General features: G+C 49.9%; 2 protein-coding genes across 2 annotated transcripts; both read left to right on the top strand.

The window, feature by feature from the left end:
• The first annotated feature begins 4324 nt into the window (after positions 1–4324).
• On the top strand, positions 4325–10063 carry KRT35 (keratin 35). Its single transcript, XM_077853179.1, has 8 exons — positions 4325–4479; positions 4986–5719; positions 6576–6658; positions 6851–7007; positions 7130–7291; positions 7580–7705; positions 9043–9263; positions 9556–10063. Exons 2-8 carry the CDS (start codon positions 5249–5251, stop codon positions 9701–9703), a joined length of 1368 nt encoding a protein of 455 aa, XP_077709305.1. The 5' UTR covers positions 4325–4479; positions 4986–5248; the 3' UTR covers positions 9704–10063.
• Positions 10064–17524: 7461 nt separating this feature from the next.
• Positions 17525–23878, top strand: KRT32 (keratin 32). Its single transcript, XM_077852384.1, has 7 exons — positions 17525–17992; positions 18656–18738; positions 18900–19056; positions 20314–20475; positions 20557–20682; positions 21390–21610; positions 23485–23878. Exons 1-7 carry the CDS (start codon positions 17525–17527, stop codon positions 23612–23614), a joined length of 1347 nt encoding a protein of 448 aa, XP_077708510.1. The 3' UTR covers positions 23615–23878.
• Positions 23879–25188: the final 1310 nt, after the last annotated feature.

Raw genomic sequence — 25188 nt, 5'->3', positions numbered from 1 at the left:
AACTAGGTTCCCCTGGAAATATACCCAATAAAGTGTATTCTCTTGGCATTGCAAACTTGACTCTGTCTATTCTCATGAGGTTAGTTAGTGGGGATGTTTGATCAAGGGTCACAGTAAAGTTGTGGGTTTTGGTTTCAGGTCTGTCTTCTTTGGGTCTAAGCAGTGGGAAATGACAGGGTGATGAAAAACATTTAAAAATGGTGATACCTCCGGCCCTGGCCCACAAGAACAGATGGGTATAGCCATCACCCATAGGCTTGGCCCTGCCCATGGGTACCCACCTGGGGTGGCCCCACAAGGGGCAAAGACTCCCAAGCCAGCCTTCCGCGGTTGCCCTGCCTGGATCTGGTGGTTACCTGTCCTTCCCTTCAAGCCTCTCCTCCTTTGTCTAGCTTTTATCACCCTGCTGGCTCACCCCCTGGCCTGACACTGGTGATGGTTTAGGGGACAGGTTTCCAGGATCAGCCAGGGAGCAGCAAACGTCGGGCAGCCAGCTTGGGAGACCACCCCAGGGAGGGGAGCTGGGAGATGAAGGCAGGAGGGCCAAGTGACTCCCCGTCCCTAGTGCTGGATACAGGGATGAAGTGAGAGGCAGTGACAATGAAGTGTGGGGGATCAGACATGGAGCGGGGCGGGGCGGGGTGGGGGGGGTAAGGAACTTCACTGTGGGGCAGAGGTCAGAGTGCCCCAGATCCTACGGGCTGGGCTGTGTGCTTCTGGGCATCCAGCCTAACTGTGCTGGGCCCCGGACACCCCTCTGATTGGAGCAGCATGGCCTATGAGGACTCTGAGGGCCCCATGCCTTCTTTGTCCCTCTGATTTATTCTTTAGTTGAGAACACAGGCCCAGAGAGGACAGCAACTTGCCCCGGGCCACACAGCAGTGAGTAGCAGAGAAGAGGCCTTTGTCCTACTATTCTGAATCTGACTCTGGTGCTCTTCCCAGTGTACAGTGTCTCTCCCTTTCCCCCTCCACAACCTGAATCATTACTACCTGCTGGACAAAGCCAGAGGTGCAGCCCTGGTCTGCCCTGCTTCTCTCTGTGCTCCACACTGCTCTGGGGCCTGAGGTCTGTCTCTTCCCACTCTGGCCTGAGGCTGCAGAGAGGTGAGGTGGGCCGCCAGGGGTGCACAGAGCGCATCCCACCCGTTTGCTGGTGCTTGGATACAGCCAGGAATCAGGCAGGGGACTGAGCCTTCTATTCGAGCTGCCCTGCTACTTCAGGCAGACAGACCACACAGGGTTGTGTCCCGACAAATAATCACACTGTCAACTCCTCACACTGCACAGTGTGTTCCCTTTCTGGGTGCACTCTACAGTTTATGGCGTGCCTCATCTTGGGGTCTCAGACTGCCCTGTGTGATTGTAGGTGCTTTCTTCATGTAGCTTTGCCTAGTTTTTAATGAAATTTTCAGGGCATCTGCACCGGTTAAGGAAGCCCTCCTATTCTCAACCTCACATACCTTGTTAGCTGAGTTCCAGTTTAAATCACATACTGTGGTGTTGGCCAGAACTTAACCCTGCTGGGGATTCACCCTGGTATAGCCAGTGGCAGACTTAGGAAATGCCCTCTGAAATTTTTTGATGCCTGTGTCTTGCTCTTTTCTTGACATCAAGAGAGACATGATATAAAACATTACATTTTTATCAAATTTCCCTAGAGTGAATATAACACTTTATTTCAAGGTGGTTCTGATCTTGTTTATACTTTCCTGAGAGGCTATCTGGCTATCTTTCTCATTCACACATGCTCAAATCAATTAGTCAGTCAACAGATGTGTACCAAAACAGATGTACCCCATGCATGAAAAGCCCAGTGCTAATGCAGAGGTGCGTCTAGGGAGAAGTGGGGGCACCAGGGAAGCAACTGGACCCAGTGTGGGATCACAGGCTCAGTTCTCAAGAAGCTAATAACCCAGCTGGGGAAACAACCGCCTCCGCTGCTATGCAGCAGTAGGGATGGCAAGTGTGGGTGTGGGGCAGGCTGTCAGGTTCTCAGGGTGGGGATAGATCATTGAGAGCTGGGGATTTAGGGAAGATTTGGGATTACTGGGGTCCTTGAAGGATGGGCAGAGCAGGAAGGAGGAGGATGAAGGGTATTTTAGAGTATGGCCGGGAGTACTCATGGCATGTTCTGGGGATGAAGTAGACCCCATCTCAGCAGAGTCCACAGGTCCTGGGGGGAAATAATTAGCGTACCTACTAAACAAGATCAGTTCTTGCTGATAAGGGGTTCCAGGTAATTATTTGGTTCTAATAAAAAGAGGGCTAAGAAGAATGGAAATAGACCAGAATGACTTAGAGGCTACTTCAGAGCTTAAAAATATTACTTATAGGTTTGTTTCTAAAGACTTATTTGAGAGAGAGAGAGAGTACGAAAGCACAAGCAGGGGAAGGAGCAGAGGGAAAAGGAGGGTCTCAAACAGACACTCCGCAGACACCCTAGGTCCAGATACGGGGTTTGATCTCATGACCCTGATATTACGACCTGAGCTGAAATCAAGAATTGGACTCTCAACTGACTGAGCCACCGGGTGCCCCTAAAAATATCATTTATATGTCTTATAAAATTACCTAAAAAAACTTATCAAGAATTTTTAGCTAGCCTTGAGCACAGAATTGGCTTGTGGGCTTGGCTCCCTCTGGCAGAATGGCTTTTGGCCCAGAGAACACTTTCTTAGGGTTAGTGTGGGCGAGCGCTGCTCCCCTACACAGAGCAGCCTGATTTCTTTAGTTTGCCATCCATAGCAGTAGGGATAGTAAGACTGATTTTGGAAATGTCTTTCCCTCCCAGCTCCCTACCCACTTTTTTTTTCCTTTCTTCCTTCCTTCCTCCTTTTTTTTTTTTTTTTTTTTTTACATTCTCCTTCTCTCAAAATCTTTTCTTTGCTTTCTTATTTAGCACAATTCACTCCAGGCAAAGCATATTCATTCATTTACCCTTTTCTTCTGAGACATCTGGAAGCCAGCACTGTGCTTGCACAATAGAGATTTCAAGAGGAGTAGGAGGTCTGTCCTTGCCTCCAAGAACTTACAGTCTCCCTGGAAAGACTGGACTCAAACAGCATATAATTTGAGCACATCAGTGAAGGGAGGGCCAACAGATCAGCCATCGGTCACTGCCACGGGCATTCAGAGCTGGGAGGGCAAAGCAGGGCTGGAGCAGGGGTAGGTTCCTGAAGCATTCCAAGCCTCAGTTTACTCATCTACTAAATAGGGTTATTGGTGATGCCAATCTCATGAGATTGTTGTGAGCAGGAATGAGAGAATGCCTGCAGAGAGCTCAGCATGGGGCCTGGCAGTCCTAAGTGCTTAGTGGCTGGTGGCTGGTACCATTAGCCTTGTCATTAATTGGGCAGTATGGAGGAAGACAAACCCATTCCGGGCAGCACAGGTGTGGAGCCCTGCGTAGAAACCCATGTGACCCCCAGGGCTGTATAAACAGCATGGGGCTTCCTGGGCTTTGGTTGCTGTTGGCTTCTCCAGATCCTATGGATCCAGATGGCCCTCATCGAGCCCATACCATGGGAAGCTATAGCTTAGCAGGGCTTTGGTGGAGCCCTGTACTCACATGGATAGAAAACACGAACACCAAAGGACGCTCCTCCAGGCTCTCAGCTGGGCTGTGTCCTTTGCACTGGTACACAGTAGATTTCTAGGGAGGAGAAGGTGAGGCAGCCAGTGGGCCTGGGGTTACTGCTGGGCAGGTGCTGGTCACAACAGGCTCCTAGGTGTGGGAGGGCATGATGACTCATGAGAGTTCTATATCTGAGGGTCCCCAAACACATGCACCTGGCCTGTGGGATGATGGCCTAGGGGCTCAGAGCCCATCTCCACTCCCTAGTGACAGCTGCTTAGCACTCTCAGTTTAAATACAGCAAGACTCCACCCATGTGGGGACCGGTAATCACAGTGGTTGCCATTCCCAAGCACTCACCAGGAGCAGGCACTGTTCTAGATGTTTCCTTATCTCAGAGGTGGGGGTAACAAGCTTAGGCTCACAGGGCAGCATGAGGGTGAAGTGAGACCATGCACGGGACAGCAGTGAGCGTTGCATCAAGAAGGCTGCTGGCACTCAGCTCATGGCCATTCTCCTGACAGGAATGTAAAACCTGTCCCTAGAAGAGTAAGTGGGACCCCAAACCACAGGGTAGACTGGAAGGCGAGTTGCGTGGGGCTTCACCCAATGAGGCCCCATCTATAGCTTCACCTGCTCTCTGGCTCAGCTCTCAGCCCCTCGTCCAGGCCTCTCTCACTTGGCATTGGGTTTTCTGGAAAAATAGCTCACCCTTGTCAAACTTTTGGACATCAGCCCAGACGACTCCCATAGCAGAGATAAAACTCTGGAGTTCAGACTGTGTCTTCTGAGGAGGTCTGTGATCACGCCCCCACACTCCACCTCAGCCCTGAAAGCAGCCAGCAGGAAAGGATTCTCTGCTTTTCAGCCAGGGCCTGGGAAGACATACCTTTCTGTACATGGTAAGTGTTACCATGGGCAGGTGCTCAGTTAGCTGACCTCTAGTTGTTTTGGCTGATGTGGGGGCTATACAACCAGCCGGATTTCCTGGTTGAGGGAGGGAAGGAGTGGGGCTCTGCTCTGTCTGGGGCGACCAATTTTCCCATTTTGCATGGGACTGAGGGGTTCCCAGGGCTATGTGGGTATTGACACTAAAACCAGAACTGTCCTGCAGAAACTGGGATAGTTGGTCACTATAGCCATATTGCCAGGACCATTCTGGAACCTTCTGTGTCTCCTTGGGCATGAGGTTTCTGCTTCCTGCAACAACCAGGCTTGCTCTTCCATTGCCCAGGGGCCAAACTAGAGGCCTCCTCTACTTCCTTGGGCCCATAAAAGGAGATAATGCTAAAGAAAGCCGAGACCGTGGCTGTGGATTCCCACACCTCCTAATGCAGAGGCTGAGGTCTGGGCTTGGATGACAGGCCTCTTTGAAGAACTGATGGATACTTGGTCTTCTCTGCAACAGGGGGCGGAGGAGACGTCTCGACATAGCCATCAGTTCAACGGGCCCCCGTTTTACGAGGCCAGGAAATGTTCACGGGAAGATAAATAACAGGGTAATGAGGGGTTCTTATAGAAAGTGGTATTAACTTTAATGAGGAGAAAACCCTTTGTAAAGGCCAACGCCCACTGGAGCGGAGATATAAACCTGGGGTGAGGAGCTGCTTCTCTGCATCAGGGGGCACCGGGGCTCGAAGACCTATCACTTGTGTCCGGGCTGCTGAGGCCATGGCTTCTAAGTGCCTCAAGGCCAGCTTCTCTTCGGGGTCTCTCAAGGGTCTGGGAGGGGCCAGTGGGGGCTCTGCTCGTGTGTCGGCGATGTACTCCAGCAGCTCTTGCAAGCTCCCGAGCCTCTCCCGAGGGGCCCGGAGTTTCTCCGCGTGCTCGGTCGGGCCTACCAGGATCAGCTGCAGGCCTGCCAGCTGCCTCCCTGCTCTCTGCCTCCCACCCGGAGGCTTTGCCACCAGCTACAGCCTGGGCGGGGGCTGGTTTGGGGAGAGTGTCCTCACTGGCAGCGAGAAGGAGACCATGCAGTCCCTGAACGACCGCCTGGCCAGCTACCTGGAGAAGGTGCGCCAGCTGGAGCAGGAGAATGCCAGCCTGGAGAGCCGCATCCGGGAGTGGTGTGAGCAGCAGGTGCCCTACCTGTGCCCCGACTACCAGTCTTACTTCCGGACCATTGAGGAGCTCCAGAAGAAGGTAAGAGGTTTAGGGTGAGGGTGGCTCTGGCTTCCCAGGAGTCTGATGTCATGAGCACTGGACTGGAAGCCAGATTACTTGTGGTAGTGGCCCTGCTCCCGTGGGACACTCCAGAGGGCACAGAGAGTGTTCACATTTGTGGCTTCATTTGCTTCTCCCAGTCATCTGGTGAAGGAGCTATCATCAGCTCAATTTACAGATGAGAACATCAAAGCTCAGGCTGGTTAAGTGATTTATTCCAGGTGGTCCAGCTGGCAGGTGGGGGAGCCAGAGCTTGAACACAGGCTCTATGAACTAACTGTCTGCATAATCTAGCATGGTCTACCTCTATTAGTTTTAATTTCTTCCTTTTTTTTTTCTTTTTTTTTTTTTTAAGATGAGGAGACTGGACTTGATTTTTTGGTGCATGTCATGTTTTCTATAAAGAACTCAGAGAAGGGAAAGCCCATCAGAAATTTCCTTCTTGCCCAGGCCACATCCCCTGAGGGTCCCTGCTGGCTCCTGGGAGAGACCAACTCTGACCAAGGAATCACAGAGTATGCTGTGATTGAGTGCCCAGTGGCTTGGGAGATAGGAAGATAAGAGGCAACCACCATGCCAGTCTTTGCTGTAGGATTTCCACATCTCCCCCTCTACGCCAGGTTACAGGACCCAGAGGCACTGCCCTGGGAGGAGCTGCAGAAGCTTCCTTGTCCGATCCCTACTGCATGCCTGTAAGCCTTCATTGGAGTCTCAGATGCTAGAAATCCAGGGATGGTTGACTCCCTCCCTCTGGAGGTGGCCCTTGCCAGGTTTGAGGAGCTCTAGCCAGCAGATTGTCCTTCCTTTCACTGATGTCACTCCTTTATTTCCCCAGACCCTGTGCACCAAAGCAGAGAATGCCAGGTTGGTGGTGCAGATCGACAATGCCAAGTTGGCTGCAGACGACTTCAGAACCAAGTGAGTGTCCTGCTTGCTCCTTGGTTGGGGGCCGGAGGAACTGGATGGTGGTGCTGGGATGCAGGGTTTTGGCTGCACTAAGTCACTGAGGCATTAAGGCAGGACACACAGAACCAGGACAACCTGGGATGGGATCTGACTTGGATACAAAAAGGAAATGTAGCTTCAGGCATCCTGTTATGTACTTGCCAGGTATGAGACGGAGGTGTCCATGCGGCAGCTGGTGGAGTCAGACATGAATGGTCTGCGCAGGATCCTGGATGATCTGACCCTGTGCAAATCTGACCTGGAGGCCCAGGTGGAGTCCCTGAAGGAGGAGCTGCTGTGCCTCAAGAAGAACCATGAGGAGGTGAGCACAGGGGAGGAGGTGAGCAAGTAAGCACGGGGAGGAGGTGAATGGGGGAACAGGAGAGGAGGGCGGGTGAGGCAGTCAGCTGGGAAAGTTCGTGCTGACCCTGATCTGTGCCATAGGAAGTAAACTCGCTGCGCTGCCAGCTTGGTGACCGGCTCAATGTTGAGGTGGACGCTGCCCCGCCAGTTGACCTGAACCGTGTCCTGGATGAGATGAGGTGTCAGTATGAGACCCTGGTGGAGAATAACCGCCGGGATGCTGAAGAATGGTTCAACACTCAGGTAGGTACCTGCAAACAGTACACCAGAGACACAAGGTGGGTCAAACAGAATTGAACTTGGGGCTCCGAGTCAAGAAACTGAGCTTGAGCCTTGGCTCTGTTTCAATGTTGTGCTGTGCGCCTTGGGCAGGTTGCTGTCCTCTAAGCAGAATGTCCTCAGGGATGAAATGAATGGGTTGGATTGGGTGTTCTGGAAGATCCTTCTTGGCTCATGATTCTATGTGGCCTCTGTAGACCTCTGAAGCTGAGTCCTGAGGTTCCTGACCAGTCCTGTGTGTGTATGTTTCAGACCGAGGAGCTGAACCAGCAGGTGGTGTCCAGCTCAGAGCAGCTGCAGTCCTGCCAGGCGGAGATCATTGAGCTGAGGCGCACGGTCAACGCCCTGGAGATAGAGATGCAGGCCCAGCAGAGCATGGTGAGCCCGAGGCTTGAGCAGGGCTGCTGGGTGACCAGACTCAGCAGCACATGAGCCCCTGCGCCTCCAGGCTCTGACCACAGAGGCAGGCTCCTGGGGTTCAAGTTCTTGAGCATCAGGGATTTTCTGGTAGAGGGAATGAGGTCCCAGCCTCCATTCACAAATGTCCCAGTGGTAAAACACGGGAGACCTATAGCAACTAACATGTCCTGGCAGCAGCTCTTATGCTTGTGTAAGTAGATTCATTCTGATTAATTATCACTTCCTTAGAGATATTATTAACCAGGAGATAACTCTCTAGATCAAGGAGGCTACAGGGGCTAATCTGCCATCTCAAATGAGATGTCCTATTGTGGTGTATCCTGCTTCAAAGTGATTCCTGGACCTTCTGTTCTTGGATTCTGAGGACTCGTTGAAATCCACATGGATTAAGTGCATCTCTCTGACCTCTCACTTTCATCTTTTTTTTAAAAATAACTTAATTTTTTATTGGTGTTCAATTTACCAACATACAGAATAACACCCAGTGCTCATCCTGTCAAGTGCCCCCCTCAGTGCTCATCACCCATTCACCCCCACCCCCCGCCCTCCTCCCCTTCCACCACCCCTAGTTCGTTTCCCAGAGTTAGGAATCTTTATGTTCTGTCTCCCTTTCTGATATTTCCCACACATTTCTTCTCCCTTCCCTTATATTCCCTTTCACTATTATTTATATTCCCCAAATGAATGAGAACATATAATGTTTGTCCTTCTCCGACTGACTTACTTCACTCAGCATAATACCTTCCAGTTCCATCCACATTGAAGCAAATGGTGGGTATTTGTCATTTCTAATGGCTGAGGAATATTCCATTGTATACATAGACCACATCTTCTTTATCCATTCATCTTTCGATGGACACCGAGGCTCCTTCCACACTTTGGCTATTGTGGACATTGCTGCTAGAAACATCGGGGTGCAGGTGTCCCGGCGTTTCATTGCATCTGAATCTTTGGGGTAAATCCCCAACAGTGCAATTGCTGGGTCATAGGGCAGGTCTATTTTTAACTCTTTGAGGAACCTCCACACAGTTTTCCAGAGTGGCTGCACCAGTTCACATTCCCACCAACAGTGTAAGAGGGTTCCGTTTTCTCCGCATCCTCTCCAACATTTGTGGTTTCCTGCCTTGTTAATTTTCCCCATTCTCACTGGTGTGAGGTGGTATCTCATTGTGGTTTTGATTTGTATTTCCCTGATGGCAAGTGATGCAGAGCATTTTCTCATGTGCATGTTGGCCATGTCTATGTCTTCCTCTGCTCTCACCTTCATCTTGCCTACCCAACCCTTACCCTCACAGCGAGATGCTTTGGAATCCACCCTGGCGGAGACCGAGGCGCGCTACAGCTCCCAGCTGGCCCAGATGCAGTGCCTGATTGGCAACGTGGAGGCGCAGCTGGCTGAGATCCGGGCTGACCTGGAGCGGCAGAACCAGGAGTACCAGGTGCTGCTGGACGTGCGGGCCCGGCTGGAGGGCGAGATCAACACGTACCGGGGCCTGCTGGAGAGCGAGGAGGGCAAGTGAGTGTTGCTGCATGCTTCCTCGTCTTCCCGATTGAGTCTACCAAGTTCTGGGGAGACTGCCTGGTGCCTGGCAAGAGCCCAGCATCTGCCTTCAGGAGCCCTGGGGTTTTCATTCCGGTCTTAGCACAAATTCATTGTGTGACCCTGGCAGTCCTTTTTCTCCCTGGGTGTGTATTTTCCCCCCATTGGTAAAACAAGGGGGCAGGACTAAGTGATTTTTAAGGTGCTCTGAGCTATTGAAAACAGCAATGGGAAATTCACCGTAACCAGAACTTTCTCTTTCTCTTAGGCTGCCTGGTAACCCGTGTGCCCCTGACCACTCGCCAGCCAAGTCGTGCCTCCCCTGTCTTCCTGCAGTCTCCTGCGGTCCTGCTGCAGTCCGTACCACCTGCAGCCCCCGCCCCATTTGTGTGCCCTGCCCGGGGGGCCGGTTCTGAGAGTGACCGGCCCAGAAAGCCGAGGCCATTGTCTCCAGGGCTGGACTTGGCCTTTTTTCAACCTTAACCCTAAAGCCCCATCCCCTTTCTCTGTGCAGAGCCCAGGGTGCTAGAGCCGGGCTCCGAGGGGGCTCACTGCAACTAACATCCCTCAGTCTCTCCAAGCCTGTCTCTAAGGCTGGCCATCTCTGAAAGCCTCCTCATCATTTCAGTGGGTGTCAGCCATGCTCTCTGTTCTCAGGCTGCCTCCTGGGTCAGGTTTTCTTTCCGGGTGCTCTTTAGTGGGTTCTGGAATGCAATAGAGAGCTTTTGTGGGCAGAATAATAAAGTGTATTGGCTTTGGCTCTCGCCTAACTGGCACCGTGCTGGTATCCCTGTTTTGTGTCTCTGTGGGGTGAAGAGGGGTGACTCCTGGGCAGATGAACTGAGATGTTTGACCACATTTGACCCTGTGGATGACAGGGTCCCTGTGGCCCTGTTTGGGGTGGCTAAGGGCCTCCAGTGGGGCTTTTTATTGAGCTGCTCAGCTTTCCTGATGAAGATGTTTCTCCAAGATTCCCCTGTGGTGAACTGTATTTTCAGACCTCTCCTATTTCCCTTCTTATTCTACATGGCTACCCTGGGATCCCAGAGGAGGTGATAAAGCTGAGGCTAGCACAGCATTTCAGGCTGCCTGTGGTTCTCATATCCAGGTATTTTCATTTTACTCCTTCCACCGCAATACTTTCATAGAGCTCCCTAGCTCAGCAGATTGCCCCCAAACTCACACCCCTGTAGGTGGAAGACTGAGCCTGCCATTGTGAGCTCCATCCACAATTCAGAGATTCTTGTCCATAAGAGACTCATCATGTTCTGTGTGTCTTTGGCATCTGACACCACACACGGTGCCTTTGGGTACAAGAGCATTTCCACATGGAGGTGAGAACTCTTGGCATCTTGGCCCAAAGGCTCTCATTTATGTCCAGACTGTCCTCCCTTAACAGACCAGACAAATGTCAAGCTCCATGGATCCCGATGGGAAATGGAGATGAAGGTAAAACTTTCTCAGGCAGAAAGAGAGGTGGTTTTTCTCCAGATAGCCTTGTGCTCTTCATAAGATGCCAAGAGCACCACTATGGAATTTACTGATTAAAAAAAAGATTTTATTTATTTATGAGAGAGAGAGAGAGAGAAAGAGAGAGAGAGAGACAGGCAGAGGGAGAAGCAGGCTCCACGCAGGGAACCCAATGTGGGACTCGATCCTGGGACTCCAGGATCATACGCTGGACCGAAGGCAGACGCCAAACTGCTGAGCCATCCAGGGGTCCCAGGAATTTTAGTGATGTTAAGAGAGTTGTGGGCTGCCTGGGTGGCTCAGTCAGTTAAGCATCTGACTATTGGTTTCAGCTCAGGTCATGATCTCAGGGTTATGAGATCGAGCCCTGTGTATGGTTCTACACTCAGTGTGTGGAGTCTGCTTGGGATTCTTTCCCATGTCCTCTCCCTCCACCCACTCTCAATCTCTCTTAAATATATATGTGCACAACAGTGCACAAAATGTAACAGTGCACAAAATGGAGAACTGTTTGGGGAAAATGCTAACCAAGGTGGGCCTGAGACTCCCACCCCTTAAGGGGGCCTGGTATAACTCACCCTGATTCAACTTTAGAGTCATTCCCTTTCTAACTCCCCATTAAAGGAGGGCCTGGGTCTTTGGTTTCTCCTAGTCCCCTCGCTCCTGGCATCCCATACCACCTCAGCTTTGGTCTTCTTGCAACACTGTAGCTAGTTCTGTTGAGACTCAGATGCCTGAAGAGAATGATGGTCCCATGATCATTCAGTTCATTCAACAAACCATCACTAAGCACCTCCCTGGGCCAGGCAGTGTGTCAGGTGCCAGAAGCAGGATTGACCCTCATCAGACCCACATATTGCCTTGGGGTGAGAAAGGAAGGTCACCCACTCCCTGCCTCAGTGATAGAAGGAGGCCTGCTGAAGGGGTCATGGCATTAGTGTGATGAAGACAGGCTCCAAATGTGGAGTCAGATTGAACCAGGTTCAAATCCTGACCCCACCACTTTCTGCTGGTGGGAGTGTTAAGCAGTGGGTAGTCCCTTGCTGAGTGTCAGTTTCCTCGTTAGTAAAACAGAGGCCATGATGCTAACCATACTATGCGGTCCATGCTGCTTGGCTGAGCATATGCTGGGCCTTTGAAAATGGCTCAGTGTAGTTGACTGTCTATCTTAGCTGGAGGCCTGGATTGCTCTGAGGCTGCCTTTTTCCTACCCAGAGTTTCATTTCTGAGCTCTCCTTCCAGACAGCAATGCCTAGCAGCCAAAGGAGAGATGCAGTTCCATGGTTCACTGTCTTTTCTGACTTGGAGGAAAGCTAGGCATGGGGGAACCACAGTCAGCAAGCAGTGCAAGAGTGCTCTCTTGAGCACATGGCTCCGGTTGACTCCATTTCACATCAGCCACACTTCCTCTGTGTAACATCCTTTGTGGTTCAAACTCCTTCCAAATCTATCCTACTTCCCTCCCAGATGCAGCGAACCAGATCCTGCATAGCCTCGCCACTTATTTACTTCATCTGTTTGTGCTCTTTGAGTATTATGCTCTTCCCATCGTGTCAGAGATTCTCAACCTTGGCCGCACATTGGAATGATCTGGAGAGCATATGGATGCCTAGTCTGACCCCCAGCATTCTTGATGTAGCTGGTCTGGGATATGGCCTGGTGTTGGGGTTTTAAAAAGCTATCCAGTGTGCAGCCAGAGTTGGGGGCTCCTTCATTGGGGGAGGACCTTCTGGGATGGCAGCAGCATCGGGGGGCGGTGGAGGGTTCAGAGCCTCAGGTAGCTCTGGCATTGCTTAGTGCTAGCAGATCCCTGAACAGTGCTTTAGACTATTCCCTCAGCTCTGGCTTTTTTCTCTCCTTTAATTTCAAACATCTGCACTGAACTTTAAATTTCAGTTATCATATTTTTAATTCCAAAGGGTTATTTTTTGTTCCCTGTTCCTCTTTTATAACATCTAGCTCTTGTTTCACAACTACCATTCTTATCTCCGAGGTTATTGAGAAACACACACCCATGTATATACATATTAATAGATTATCTTAGATTCTGCATTTTTCTGTTTCTCCCAATTCCCTGTTCACTGTTTTGTTTGTTTGCTTGTTTTGTTTCATCTCTATGATGTTGGAAGCTTCCCTCAAATGTCGGGAGAGCCTTCTACTTTTTTTTTTTTTAATTTATTTTTTATTGGTGTTCAATTTACTAACATACAGAATAACACCCAGTGCCCGTCACCCATTCACTCCCACCCCCCGCCCTCCTCCCCTTCTACCACCCCTAGTTCGTTTCCCAGAGTTAGCAGTCTTTACGTTCTGTCTCCCTTTCTGATATTTCCCACACATTTCTTCTCCCTTCCCTTATATTCCCTTTCACTATTATTTATATTCCCCAAATGAATGAGAACACGTAATGTTTGTCCTTCTCCGATTGACTTACTTCACTCAGCATAATACCCTCCAGTTCCATCCACGTTGAAGCAAATGGTGGGTATTTGTCATTTCTAATAGCTGAGTAATATTCCATTGTATACATAAACCACATCTTCTTTATCCATTCATCTTTCGTTGGACACCGAGGCTCCTTCCACAGTTTGGCTATCGTGGCCATTGCTGCTATAAACATCGGGGTGCAGGTGTCCCGGCGTTTCATTGCATTTGTATCTTTGGGGTAAATCCCCAACAGTGCAATTGCTGGGTCGTAGGGCAGGTATATTTTTAACTGTTTGAGGAACCTCCACACAGTTTTCCAGAGTGGCTGCACCAGTTCACATTCCCACCAACAGTGTAAGAGGGTTCCCTTTGGGAGAGCCTTCTACTTATGTTTGATGACACAACACTATGGGCAGGTTGGCAAACTGGCTTTTTGGATGATAGAACTACCTAAATTCAACTTTGATAAGTCTTTCATCTGGAGTCAATCTTGTTTTTCAAAGGATGGAGGGAAGGAGACAGTCTAGGGCCAGACCCCTGCAGGCATCCTACCCCGAGTCCCACATCGGGCTTCCCGTGGGGAGCCTGCTTCTCCCTCTGCCTTTGTCTCTGCCTCTCTCATGAATACATAAATAAAATATTAAAAAAATTTAAATTCAGTTTGCCTACATATAGTATAACACCCAGTGCTCATCCCATCAAGTGCCCTCCTCAGTGCCCATCACTCAGCTACCCCATTCCCCCAATCAACCTCCCCTTCTACAACCCTTTATTTGTTTCCCGGAGTTAGGAGTCTCTCGTGGTTTGTCTCCATCTCTAATTTTTCCCACTCAGTTTCCCTCCTTTCCCTTATAATCCCTTTCAATATTTTTTATATTACACGTATGAATGAAACCACATGTGATTGTCCTTCTCTGATTGACTTATTTCACTCAGCATAATACTTCCAGTTCCATCCTCATTGAAGCAAATGGAGGGTATTAGTCTTTTCTGATGGCTGAATAATATTTCATTGTATATATATACCACATCTTTATCCATTCATCTGTCAAAGGGCATTGTGGCTCCTTCCACAGCTTGACTATTTTGGACATTGCTGCTATGAACATTTGGGTGCAGGTATCCTGGCATTTCACTACATCAGTATCTTTGGGGTAAATACTATAGACTATTTTTTAAAGAAAGATTTTATTTATTTGAGGGAGAGAAAGAGAGAGAGAACAAGCAGGAGGAACAACAGAGGGAGAGGGAGAAGCAGGCTCCCCGCTGAGCAGGGAGCCCGATGTGGGGCTCAATCCCAGAACCCTGGGATCATGACCTGAGCTGAAGGCACCTAACCAACTGAGCCACCCAGGTGCCCCCTACCTATCTTTGTTTACATGGGCCCTCCACTCTGGACATAGCCCCCAGCTCTCACTGGTGTTTTTCCATGTCTACTCCCATTTCCTTGCCCCTCTCTGAGTGACTTCCCTTCTCTCTCCTTTTTCAAATACACTACTTAGCCAGGAGTTGGCTTTGGTCTCAGAGGCATTGGGGTACAGTGGATAGGCTTTGGACTCAGACAGAGCTGGGTTTGAGACCCAGCTGTGTATCTTCCCACCCTAGGGCCACCCATCCCTATCCTGTCGGGGCTTTGAATCCCACTGTCCTCCTTTTCCACATGAGTGGAATGGAGTTTCCTTTTCCTCCTTGTCCTTCTACTCGGACATGAGATCCAGTCCTTCCTCTGTTATGTGAATTGGTGTTTGTGCCAAGCATTAGAGTTTAGTGGATTTTGCTGGAGGTCTCGCAGACACTGTGGAGTGGGACTGCATGCCACAGCACAGACCCTCATCTTCTTTCTGGTGTCTGTCTTCCTCACTCCTGCAACTCTCTCTCCTTCACCCTTTGCTTCCATGATTGTCCTGGGAACTTGGAGTTCCTCTCCCCTTTCTCCCTCTGGTGTCTTGCCAGCCAACAACTTCCAGGCACTTGGGGTCCCATCTTCTACCACAAGAACTTAATGTATTTTTTTCAAGCATAAACAGTTCTCTTTGCAAGAGGAATTCTGGTGGCAAGATATAGATGCTCCTACACCTTAGAGGCTTTCAAACCCACCTAGAGACCTCGTTTAACACAGGTGGCTGGGCCCCACCCTCAGAATTTCTGATTCAGTTGGTCTGAGGTAGATCTGAGGAATTGCATCTCTAACATGTTCCTGAATGTTACAGGAGGCCACACTTTGAGAACCTACTGCTATGCCTTATTACAATAACAATTATTTTATAATTTCTTGGGTAAGGATTAAGTGGACAAATTAATGCCAACCACCCAGCACAGTGCCTAGTACTTGGAGAGATTCAACAAATGCTGGTTATGATTTTGAAGGCTGGTCTGGTGAGTCTCATTCCATGTAGTTGGTAATGCCATCATAACCTCCTTCCTTCTGTTGCCATTGTCTTCTCTAAATAGTTACTCCAGACAAAGGAATGGGAATTTATGTGACATATTTCAGGGAACAGGGCTGCATGGCGTTTCCTCTTCCCTGGTCTTCTGCCAACACTTCTAGTAATAGATTAAAAAAAAAAAAAAGACAGGGCAGCCCCGGTGACACAGTGGTTTAGCACCGCCTGCAGCCCAGGGCATGATCCGGAGACCCTGGATTGAGTCCCATGTCAGGCTCTCTGCATAGTGCCTGCTTCTCTCTCTGCCTGTGTCTCTGCCTCTCTCTCTCTCTCTCTGTCTCTATGAATAAATAAAGTCTTTAAAAAAATTAAAACAAAAAGAAAAAAATAAGACAAGTACTTATACCCTAATATTATTTTGAGAAGATTAATGAGTAAACAGTGGCTCTCTGACCCCACATATTAAACATGAAGTATGTGAACCCATGGATATATTGTAGGCAGGACTGAACACCACTGGTTTTGCCTATTGCTTTCTTTTTTTTAAAGATTCATTTGTTTTATTTTTAAAAAGATTTTATTTATTCATGACACACACACACACACACACACACACACACACAGAGTCACAGACAGGCAGATAAAGAAGCAGGCTCCATGCAGGGAGTCCGATGTGGATTCAATCCCGGGACTCCAGGGTCACGCCTTGGGCTGAAGGCAGGTGCTCAACTGCTGAGCCACCCAGGTGTCTCAAGATTCATTTATTTTGAGAGAGAGAGAGAGAGAGAGAATCCTAAGCAGGTTCCACACTCAGCATGGATCCCGACTTGGGGCTCGATTTCATGACCCTGAGATCATGACCGAAGCCAAAATCAAGAGTCGGACACCACCTGAGTCACCCAGACACCCCTTGCCTATTGCTTTCTTAAGGAACGCCCAAGGCTTCTAAAATTGGAGACATCTGCTCCAGTTTCCCCCTCTCCCAACCCACCAGCTTAGCTCATCCCAGAGCTGCAGAGTGTCACTTCTCAAGAGAGCTGATTCACACTGCTTCTTGTCTCTGAGGTCCAAAAGTGAGCCCTCCATTGCAGAAAGTGAAAGTAGAGCCTGTTCTAGCCTATTTACCCCTGTCCTTTGAACAAACAATCATGGAACTCCTGACATGTCTGTAATGTGGAGCAGTGATAAATGAAGGAAGGATCCAGAGATGGTCAAGATAGAGTGTCTGTCTCATGGAGATTGTCATGACACTGATGTCCTTTTCTGAGAGTGGGGTCCTCATGTCTCTCTTTCTTACTAGCATCCAGCTGAAAAGATGCCCCTGATTCTTAGGCTTTCTGTCTGTGTCTCCCCTGGGTGGGAAGGTGATACAGGTTTAGAAACCTCAGAGGTTCTGTTTCCTGACTCCTTGGATCTATACTACTGCCTGTATCTTTGCGGCTTCTGGCACCCACACATTTCCTCCTTGGGGCCAGCATCTGCCCACAGGGAATGTTCTCATTAAAAGGAATAGCTGCTGCCCCACGGAACTCCAGCCTTTCTCAGGGCCTGAGAAGGCAGGGGGTGCCACGGGCAAGGCCATTGACAGCATAGGGGCAGGTGCTGTGGTCTCCTGGCAGCCCCACCCTGGTAATGAGGGCCCAGGCACCGAGCTGATCCTTTGAAGATGTGTCCTAAAGCTCTCCCCTGGTGGTCAATGATAGGAGCCCAGTGTCCTGCTTTAGCCAAATGACTAGCTTGGCCTCTTTTATGAGGAAAGGAACTTCTTATTGGAAACCAAATTATAAATTAATTAGCAGCTTCCTCTGGGGCTGAGTATGAACATCAACACCACCCCGTGATGACTTTCTAGCATGAACCCCCTCATTCCAGGGGGTATAAAAAGGCCTGAGCCTTGGGGTCTGTAGACACTGGTAATCCAGGTGGCTGCAGCTGAAGAGAAAGGGCCTTCCCGACATGACATCCAACTGTTCACCAGCTTTCATCAAGAGCTGCCAGCGGCCCTCCTCTGTCTGTTCCAGCAGCATGAGCTGCCGGCCCGAGCTGTGCCTGGGTTATATCTGCCAGCCCATGACATGCGTGCCTTCTGTCTGCATGCCCACTACCTACCGGCCTGCCAGCTGCCTCTCCAAGACCTACCTATCCAGCTCCTGCTGGCCTAGCAGCTGCCGGCCAACGAGTGGCATCTCCAGCTCCTCGGGGACCTGCAGCTGGTACTGTGAAGGCTCCTTCAATGGCAACGAGAAAGAGACCATGCAGTTCCTGAATGACCGCCTGGCCAGCTACCTGGAGAAGGTGCGCCAGCTGGAGCGGGAGAACGCGGAGCTGGAGAGCAAGATTCAAGAGGCCTGTCGGTCTCAAGTGCCCACCATGTGTCCCGACTACCAGTCTTATTTCAGGACCATTGAGGAGCTCCAGCAGAAGGTGAGGGCAATCAGTGAACAGACTCACAGGTCAGGCAACCAGAAGAGTTAGTGTTCCAGATATGAATCGTGTTAATTAAGCCACATTTGGGGAAAAGAGACTTCCCTAGGGCATAGGATTATCTCATTATTTGGGCATTCAGCCCTTCCTTAACATGGAGGAGGTGTGGGATCTAGTCTCTGTTCTACCACTGCATGACTTTAGGAGGGCTCTTCCTTTCTCTAGACCTCAGTTTCCTCATCTGTAAAGTGGGGGTGATAAGGGTTCTCACCTAGTGGGGCTGTCAAGAGGATTCCACAAGTTGATGCAGGTCAAGTGTTTAACACAGCCTCTGGTATCTGGTGAGTTTTCAGTAGATGCTAGTGCTTGTTAAGGACCTGTCTGTCCCATGAATGACTTTGGACGAGATTCTTAACTTCCACATTGCTCGTTGCAACCAAATGGAGCATTTGTATTTATGAAGACCTAGGTGCTTAAAAACTAAATCCTATGTGCTCCAAGGACTAGCAGTTCACCAAAATATTCCCCAGGGCTCCAGGGGAACGGGGCTTCTTCAGAGATGGCTACCAGGCTACTGAGCCCCGTCAGCTACCGGCTTCTCATTTGGGTTCTTTTTCCTTTTTCTGGTCCTGGATTAACCCCCTCTTGTGCCTCGACCCCCAGGTTCTGTGCACCAAGGCAGAGAATGCCAGGATGGTCGTGCACATTGATAATGCCAAGCTGGCTGCAGACGACTTCAGGACCAAGTGAGTTTGGCCAGGGGATGGAGGCACCCCCTGTCCCTGCACATCTTTGGGGCAGATTTTCATTAGTTTCTGAGAGGGCTGGAGAAGCGCCAGTGGCTCCAGGGCTTCCCTGAATTCTATGTTCAGCTTCAGTCCTCAGTTATGACCCTGTCCTTGCACAGGTACGAGACAGAGGTGGCCATGCGGCAGTTGGTGGAGGCTGACACCAATGGCCTTCGCAGGATACTGGATGAGCTGACCCTGTGCAAGGCGGACCTGGAGGCCCAGGTGGAGTCCCTGAAGGAGGAGCTGCTGTGTCTCAAGAAAAACCATGAAGAGGTGAGCCCTTAAGTCAAGTTGACTTGGCCCTGGGAAGCAGAGCGGGAAGAATGTGAGGTTTTGGGTTGGATAGACATGGGTTGAAATTCCCAGGGGTGCCATGTACTGTTTCTATGAATTGCCCAATTTATTGAAACTTCCTAAGCTTTCTTGTCTGTGCTAGAGCAGCACCATCACACAGAATGCTGTGAGCTTTAATGCAGGCCATGAGCATGAAACACCTGTCACTTGGTCTGTGCTCAGAGGCACGAGCAACCTTCTCTTCTGCGTTGTGGTCTTGTGTGTGACTGCCAGGCTTGCAGTGACTGCACGTGTTTTTCTCATGGGAGCCATATTCTGGGAGTAGAGTGGTGCCTGCAGACCAGAGGGGGTCATGTTCCAGAACTTGCATTGAATGGCCTGTCCATCTCTGTGAGTCTGGGCTGCTGGGGGTGACCCGCATTTCTTCCAAAGGAGGGCCAAGTGCAGTGGTTTTCTTTTTTCTGTCCTCACCGTTCTTCTTCTACTCTTTTGTTTGTACATAATATACTTAATTCAAAAGCCATTGCTCAACCTTCTATTTTCTGATACCTCCCCCTCATCTCCTGCAGGTCCTTAGAGAGAAATTCCTCTACCCTGGGCATCTGTGTGCTGCAAAGCCCACCAGAGCCCTGGGGTCTTGCCCCTCCTTCTCTGGGTTGACTCTCAAACTCTTCACTTGGGATTTGAAAGAACAAGTGCCTCTGAATCCTGGCTGGGTTTCCTTAGGCTTCAATGTAAAGTAATAATCAGTCACCAGATACTCACTGAATACCCTGAGGTGGCTGACTCATCCTACTTAAATCAGAGAACTAGAAACCGCTCTAATGAGGTGTTATCACACACTCTGGGCAGCCTCTGAGACAACTTTCTCTCCTTGGCAGTCAAGCCTGGGGAGGTGCCTGCGCTCACTCTGGCCTCGCATCTGCCGGATGAACACAGGCTGGGAGGGTGGCTGGGAATACAGGGTTGCAGGCTTCCCTCTTTAGCTCAAGGAGAGCCAACAAATCCTGATGATAGTCTTGGCTTCTGCCAAAGTGACAGGAGGTGTGATGGAGTGCTTTTGCCTTTGCGAGGGTGTCCGGCTGGAACCCAAAGACCAGAGGGATGTTGCAGAGTGGACTGCGTTCCCCAAAGAGCCCCTCTAACGTAGACATCTTAGCATCTTCTGTTCCATCATTTTATGTCTCCCTTGGGTTGTGAGCAGACCATGTGACTTCATGCCTTGTGCCTTTTCAGGAAGTCAGTGCCCTCCGATGCCAGCTGGGGGACCGCCTTAACATTGAGGTAGACGCTGCACCCCCTGTGGACCTAAACAGGATGCTGGAGGAGATGCGGTGTCAGTATGAGACTGTGGTGGAGACCAACCTCAGGGACGTGGAGGAATGGTTCAACACACAGGTGAGCCTCTTGCAGGTGGGCCGGGCTCCCTAGTGTCCCTGAGAATGGACTCCTGCCCTTCTTCTGTCTTCCTCATTGCAGATGGAGGAGCTTAATCAACAGGTGGCCACAAGCTCTGAGCAGCTTCAGAGCTACCAGTCGGACATCATTGATCTGAGACGCACGATCAACACACTGGAGATCGAGCTCCAGGCCCAGCACAGCCTGGTGGGTGCTGTTGGGGTGGCCTCTGGATCCCAGGTGGCATTGCACTTGGGTGCATCCAGGAGGGAGGAGGAGGCCCAGATTCAGCCACCACGGATGCTTACTCAGCTAATATCTTCTAGGGGGAGGTTTCTCCCCAGACCCAGCACAGAGATCAAAGGGGCACGTCTCAAATCTGACATGGGTTGGGTGGGCACTGTCGAACACAACTCTCCAGGAAGGCTTGTTATCTGCTTGGTCTGTCATTCCAAACCCATGCTTCCTATTGGAGTTTTAACACTTCCTAATCTCAGGTTCCTCTCTGGATGAGTGAAATCAGAGCCTCTGGAGGTGGGGCCTGGGCACAAGGATTTTTTAAAAGGCTCTCATGTGACTTTAACTGGCAGCCAGGGCTTAAGGTCACAGATCTAAATGATGCCATACGGGACAAACCTGATAAACCTCAGATACAAAGTCTAAAGGCAGACAGAGGCTGAAGAAGGAATAAGGGGTTTAGGATCACATGGACCTGGGTTCAAATTCTAGTCTTGCGACCCATCAGCTGCTTAAACTTGAATAAGTCATTCAGCCTTTCTGGACTTAGTTTCCACAGTGACTTAGATAGGGAGGGGTCATTCCCAACCCCAAAGAGACACTGGCCTTTCTTGGTTCTTTCTGGACCAGGAAAATAGGTCTACTCTTCAGGTATTTGGTCTTTCCCTTTGCCTTAGAGGGACTCTCTGGAAAACACCCTGGCAGAGACTGAGGCACGTTACAGCTCCCAGCTGGCCCAGATGCAGTGCATGATCACCAACGTGGAGTCCCAGCTGGCTGAGATCCGCTGTGACCTGGAGCGGCAGAACCAGGAGTATAAGGTGCTGCTGGACGTCAAGGCCCGGCTGGAGTGTGAGATCAACACGTACCGAGGCCTGCTGGAGAGCGAGGATTGCAAGTGAGTGGGCCTGGCTGAGTCTGTACAGGTGTGTGCAAGGGTTGGAGGAGGCTATGGGCAGCAACTGAGGCTATGCAGGAGACAGAACCCTGTCATGATTAAGAAGTAGTTGGGAAGCTGGTGTGATCCAAAGAAAGTCAGGTGGGTGTTCCTGCTGCCATCCCAAACCTGGCCTTTCCGTGTTAGCAAACTCTTTCCAAGGGCTCCCCATGTGCTGGGCACCATGGGGGATGTGGGGATAGATGGTGACAAGTCATCTGCTCTCAGGTTGTTTCCATCTGTTTAGCGAGACAGAAAAGAAACTGGAGATCATACTTGGGGGGAAGGTTCTTTACACTTGGGAGGACAAAGGAGTAGCTTAATGTGATTGAGTTGCAGTGGGAAGGAAGACAGGAGAGGTCAGGGGGGCCCATTCCTGGAGAACCATGAAGGCTGTGCTGGGGCGGAATGGCCGCATTTCATAGGCAATTGAGAAACCTGATTTTTTTTTTTTGAGAAGGAAATGATAGACTTTGTTTAACTGCCTATCTCCCCACTGAGATGGTAAACCCCTAGAACTCAGAGATATTATTGATTATTTTTATCTCCTGCACCTGGCACATAGTAAATGCTCAGTAAACGTTTCTTCACTGAGTCAGTGAAAGCTCAAAGCTGCTCTTCAGGAAGATGGGCCACAGGAAGGACAGAGTAGAGGGAGGAGGATTCAGACAAGGGAAGTGTTCAGGAGGCCCTGGCCATGGTCGGAAGCTGGATGGCGCAGGTAGGCTCCACAGAGCCTGGTGGTCACCTAGACGCAGGACACACCTTGGGACACCTGTGGACACCTGGTGGGCTGATTACCATTGTAGGCAGTTTCTTATTCTGCATTCAGTCCTGCTTTCCTGTCATTTGGTCTCACCCTCTGTGGCAAGAGTTGCAAAGTCAAATGCTTTTCAAGGAGCAGGCTGTGAATGCACATGAGTGACATGGGTCATTGTGGGAGCTGGGGAGAACCAGAGGGCTATGCCTAGTCCAGTGAGGGCGCTGCCCCTCTCAGGACCATTTCTAACATGTGAGATACAGCTCCAGTATTATTGGATCTTTTGATCGCTCAAGAGAAGTTGGGAACCTGGATGTTTTTTAAATATTAAATTCTTCTGATTTTTACATATTTTTTTAACAAATTAAAGAAAACACACACACACAAAAACCACAGTGCCAGCTATACAAAACAGATTTCAGGCTGGATGTGGTCCTTAGGTGCCTGTCCAGTTTCTGGGTTCTTTGGCTCTCATCTATTGTCCAGTGTGTTGTTTCTGGTTTTGAGCCCACACCTGTCAGTCTCTGAGATCATCCTTTCCCCTTTTGCCATGTATTCCTTCTGTATTAATTACTTAGTTCATCTTATTCAACACATTCTTATTATGTGCCTGCTCCAGGCCAGGTTGGCAGGGTGTGCATATGTGCATGGCTGTGACCTCACTGTTTAATGGGGAGATGGACCATAACAGGATAATCACGCATCACTCTGGGAGGAGGCACATGGTACCACTGGGGGACTTGATACAGAGAGATCAGGGAGGGCTTCCAGGAGGATGTGACAGTTGTGTGGAAGGAAGCTGCACTTTGTCATGGCCCACGTGGAGCCATTGAAAGTTTTAGGCAGGGAGGGGCACGCTTATATTTGTGTTTGTAGAAGTTGGCTCAGGCCATGAAGTTGATGGTGGTTAGGAGGGGCAAGAGAGGGGCTGGAGATGATAGAGGTGGACTAAGGAGCTGGGTGGAGAAGGTGAGCAGTGGGCAAGTTTGAGAGCCATCTGGCGGGGCAGAACTGCCGCACCTGTTGCTGAGTTGGATTTTTTTCTAACCTTGTCACATGTACCTTTCTTCCACAGGTTGCCCTCTAACCCATGCTCCACTCCCACCTGTCCCCCTTGTGCACCTTCCCCCAGTGTGTCCCGCACCATCTGTGTGCCCCGCACTGTCTGTGTGCCTTGCATGCCCTGCCCTCCGGGCCGCTACTGAAGTCCCTCAGCATTGGTGGATCTCGGAGAGACTGGGGCTGGGTAGCTGGAGCGTCGCCCAGCAGCGTCTGACCACCACCATCAGGGGCCTGCGAGGAAGCCCTCCAGCAGCAGCGCTGGGCAGTGGGCTGTGAGCAATACGCTCTGATCTGAGGGGGTGCCCTGGGCCCCTCTTCTTACAAATTGCCTCTTGCTTCCACCTGCCAATTGCTCTCTTTGCTGATGTTTCTGGTTGTCTATGCCGCCTCATGTTGTCTATGCTTAGTTAACTGACAAATAAAGCCTCATCCAGGGGCCCTGCAAGCATAGCCTTCTCTGTTTGTATCTTTGTTGCTGTATCCACCAGCCAGTTCTACTCAGCTGGGGTCAAGAGGAATGTGGTCAAATTCTATATTTATTTTTATGCCCCTCTGCTTCCACAGAAGCTTGGGGGTCACTCGCTAGAAAGGCCCACATGCCATAAACTAGTTAAAGGCAATCCAGGCAATCAGTCTGGAGCCAAGTAATAAAAGAATAAAGAGAAGAGGGAGATAATTATGCCAGAAATCCAAGCCAAACTACTGTAATTGAGAATAATACTGTTATAACCCCACACCTCTACCTCATTACAACTGCCACAATGGGATCATTCATTCATTCATTCATTCAAAAAATCATGAAAGACTCCTAACTCTGGGAAACAAACTAGGGGTGGTGGAAGGGGAGGTGGGCGGGGGGGTGGGGTGACTGGGTGAGGGGCACTGAGGTGGGCACTTGACGGGATGAGCACTGGGTGTTATTCTATATGTTGGCAAATTGAACAACAATAAAAAATAAATTTATATAAAAAAATCTTCACTGATGGCCTCCTACATGCAGATTCGGCCTTAGGGGCTGGCTAAACCCCAGGTAGTCCTTCAGATATTTTTTTAAGTGCCCCGTTTGCACCTTGCAACAATATGTGAGAAAGGTACCTTTATTTTCTCTTTGTAAATGAGAAAACTGAGACACAGAGAGGTTAAGAAACTTGCTCAAGGTCACACGACTAGCAAGTGGGTAACCCAGGACTCAGTATAGGCAGATATGAAGCAATTTGCAATTCTGATCCTCATATTTGCAAACTACAGCTGGGTGCAGGAGCTACAGAAAAAATGCAAGTGATCTCCACTGTCCAGTTGCCTATGACTAGAGAGGGGGCTGAGGCCAGTGTAGGTAAGTCCTCATCCTTCCTCAAAAAGGGATAGATAACAATAACAACAATAATAATGACCACTTACTGAGCACTTAGTGCACCTGGTACTGTGCTGAGCACATTACATAAACCAGCAGCTTGCACAACCACCATGTAAGGTAGGAATCGTGTCCATTTTAGCGGAGGATGGGTTAGTCAGTTGCCCAAAGTTACATGCAAGGACAAAGGTTTGAACAGGCCCAGCTGCTTCCACTGAAGCATTTATTCTGACCACTCTGCTAGCAGCCAAATTTCTACCTAAAAAGAACACACACTCACAAAGACTGAGAGAAAGCACTAGCCTGGGGAGAGCAGGAAAGCCTTCATGCAGCTGGTGGCATTTGAGATGGGCTTGAGAGTCTACC

Source organism: Canis aureus, chromosome 16 (genome assembly GCF_053574225.1).
Source record: "Canis aureus isolate CA01 chromosome 16, VMU_Caureus_v.1.0, whole genome shotgun sequence".
In the NCBI taxonomy this organism is placed as follows: Eukaryota; Metazoa; Chordata; class Mammalia; order Carnivora; family Canidae; genus Canis; species Canis aureus.
Note: the sequence above shows the minus strand (reverse complement) of the source record. Positions and strands in the feature narration are given on the sequence as shown.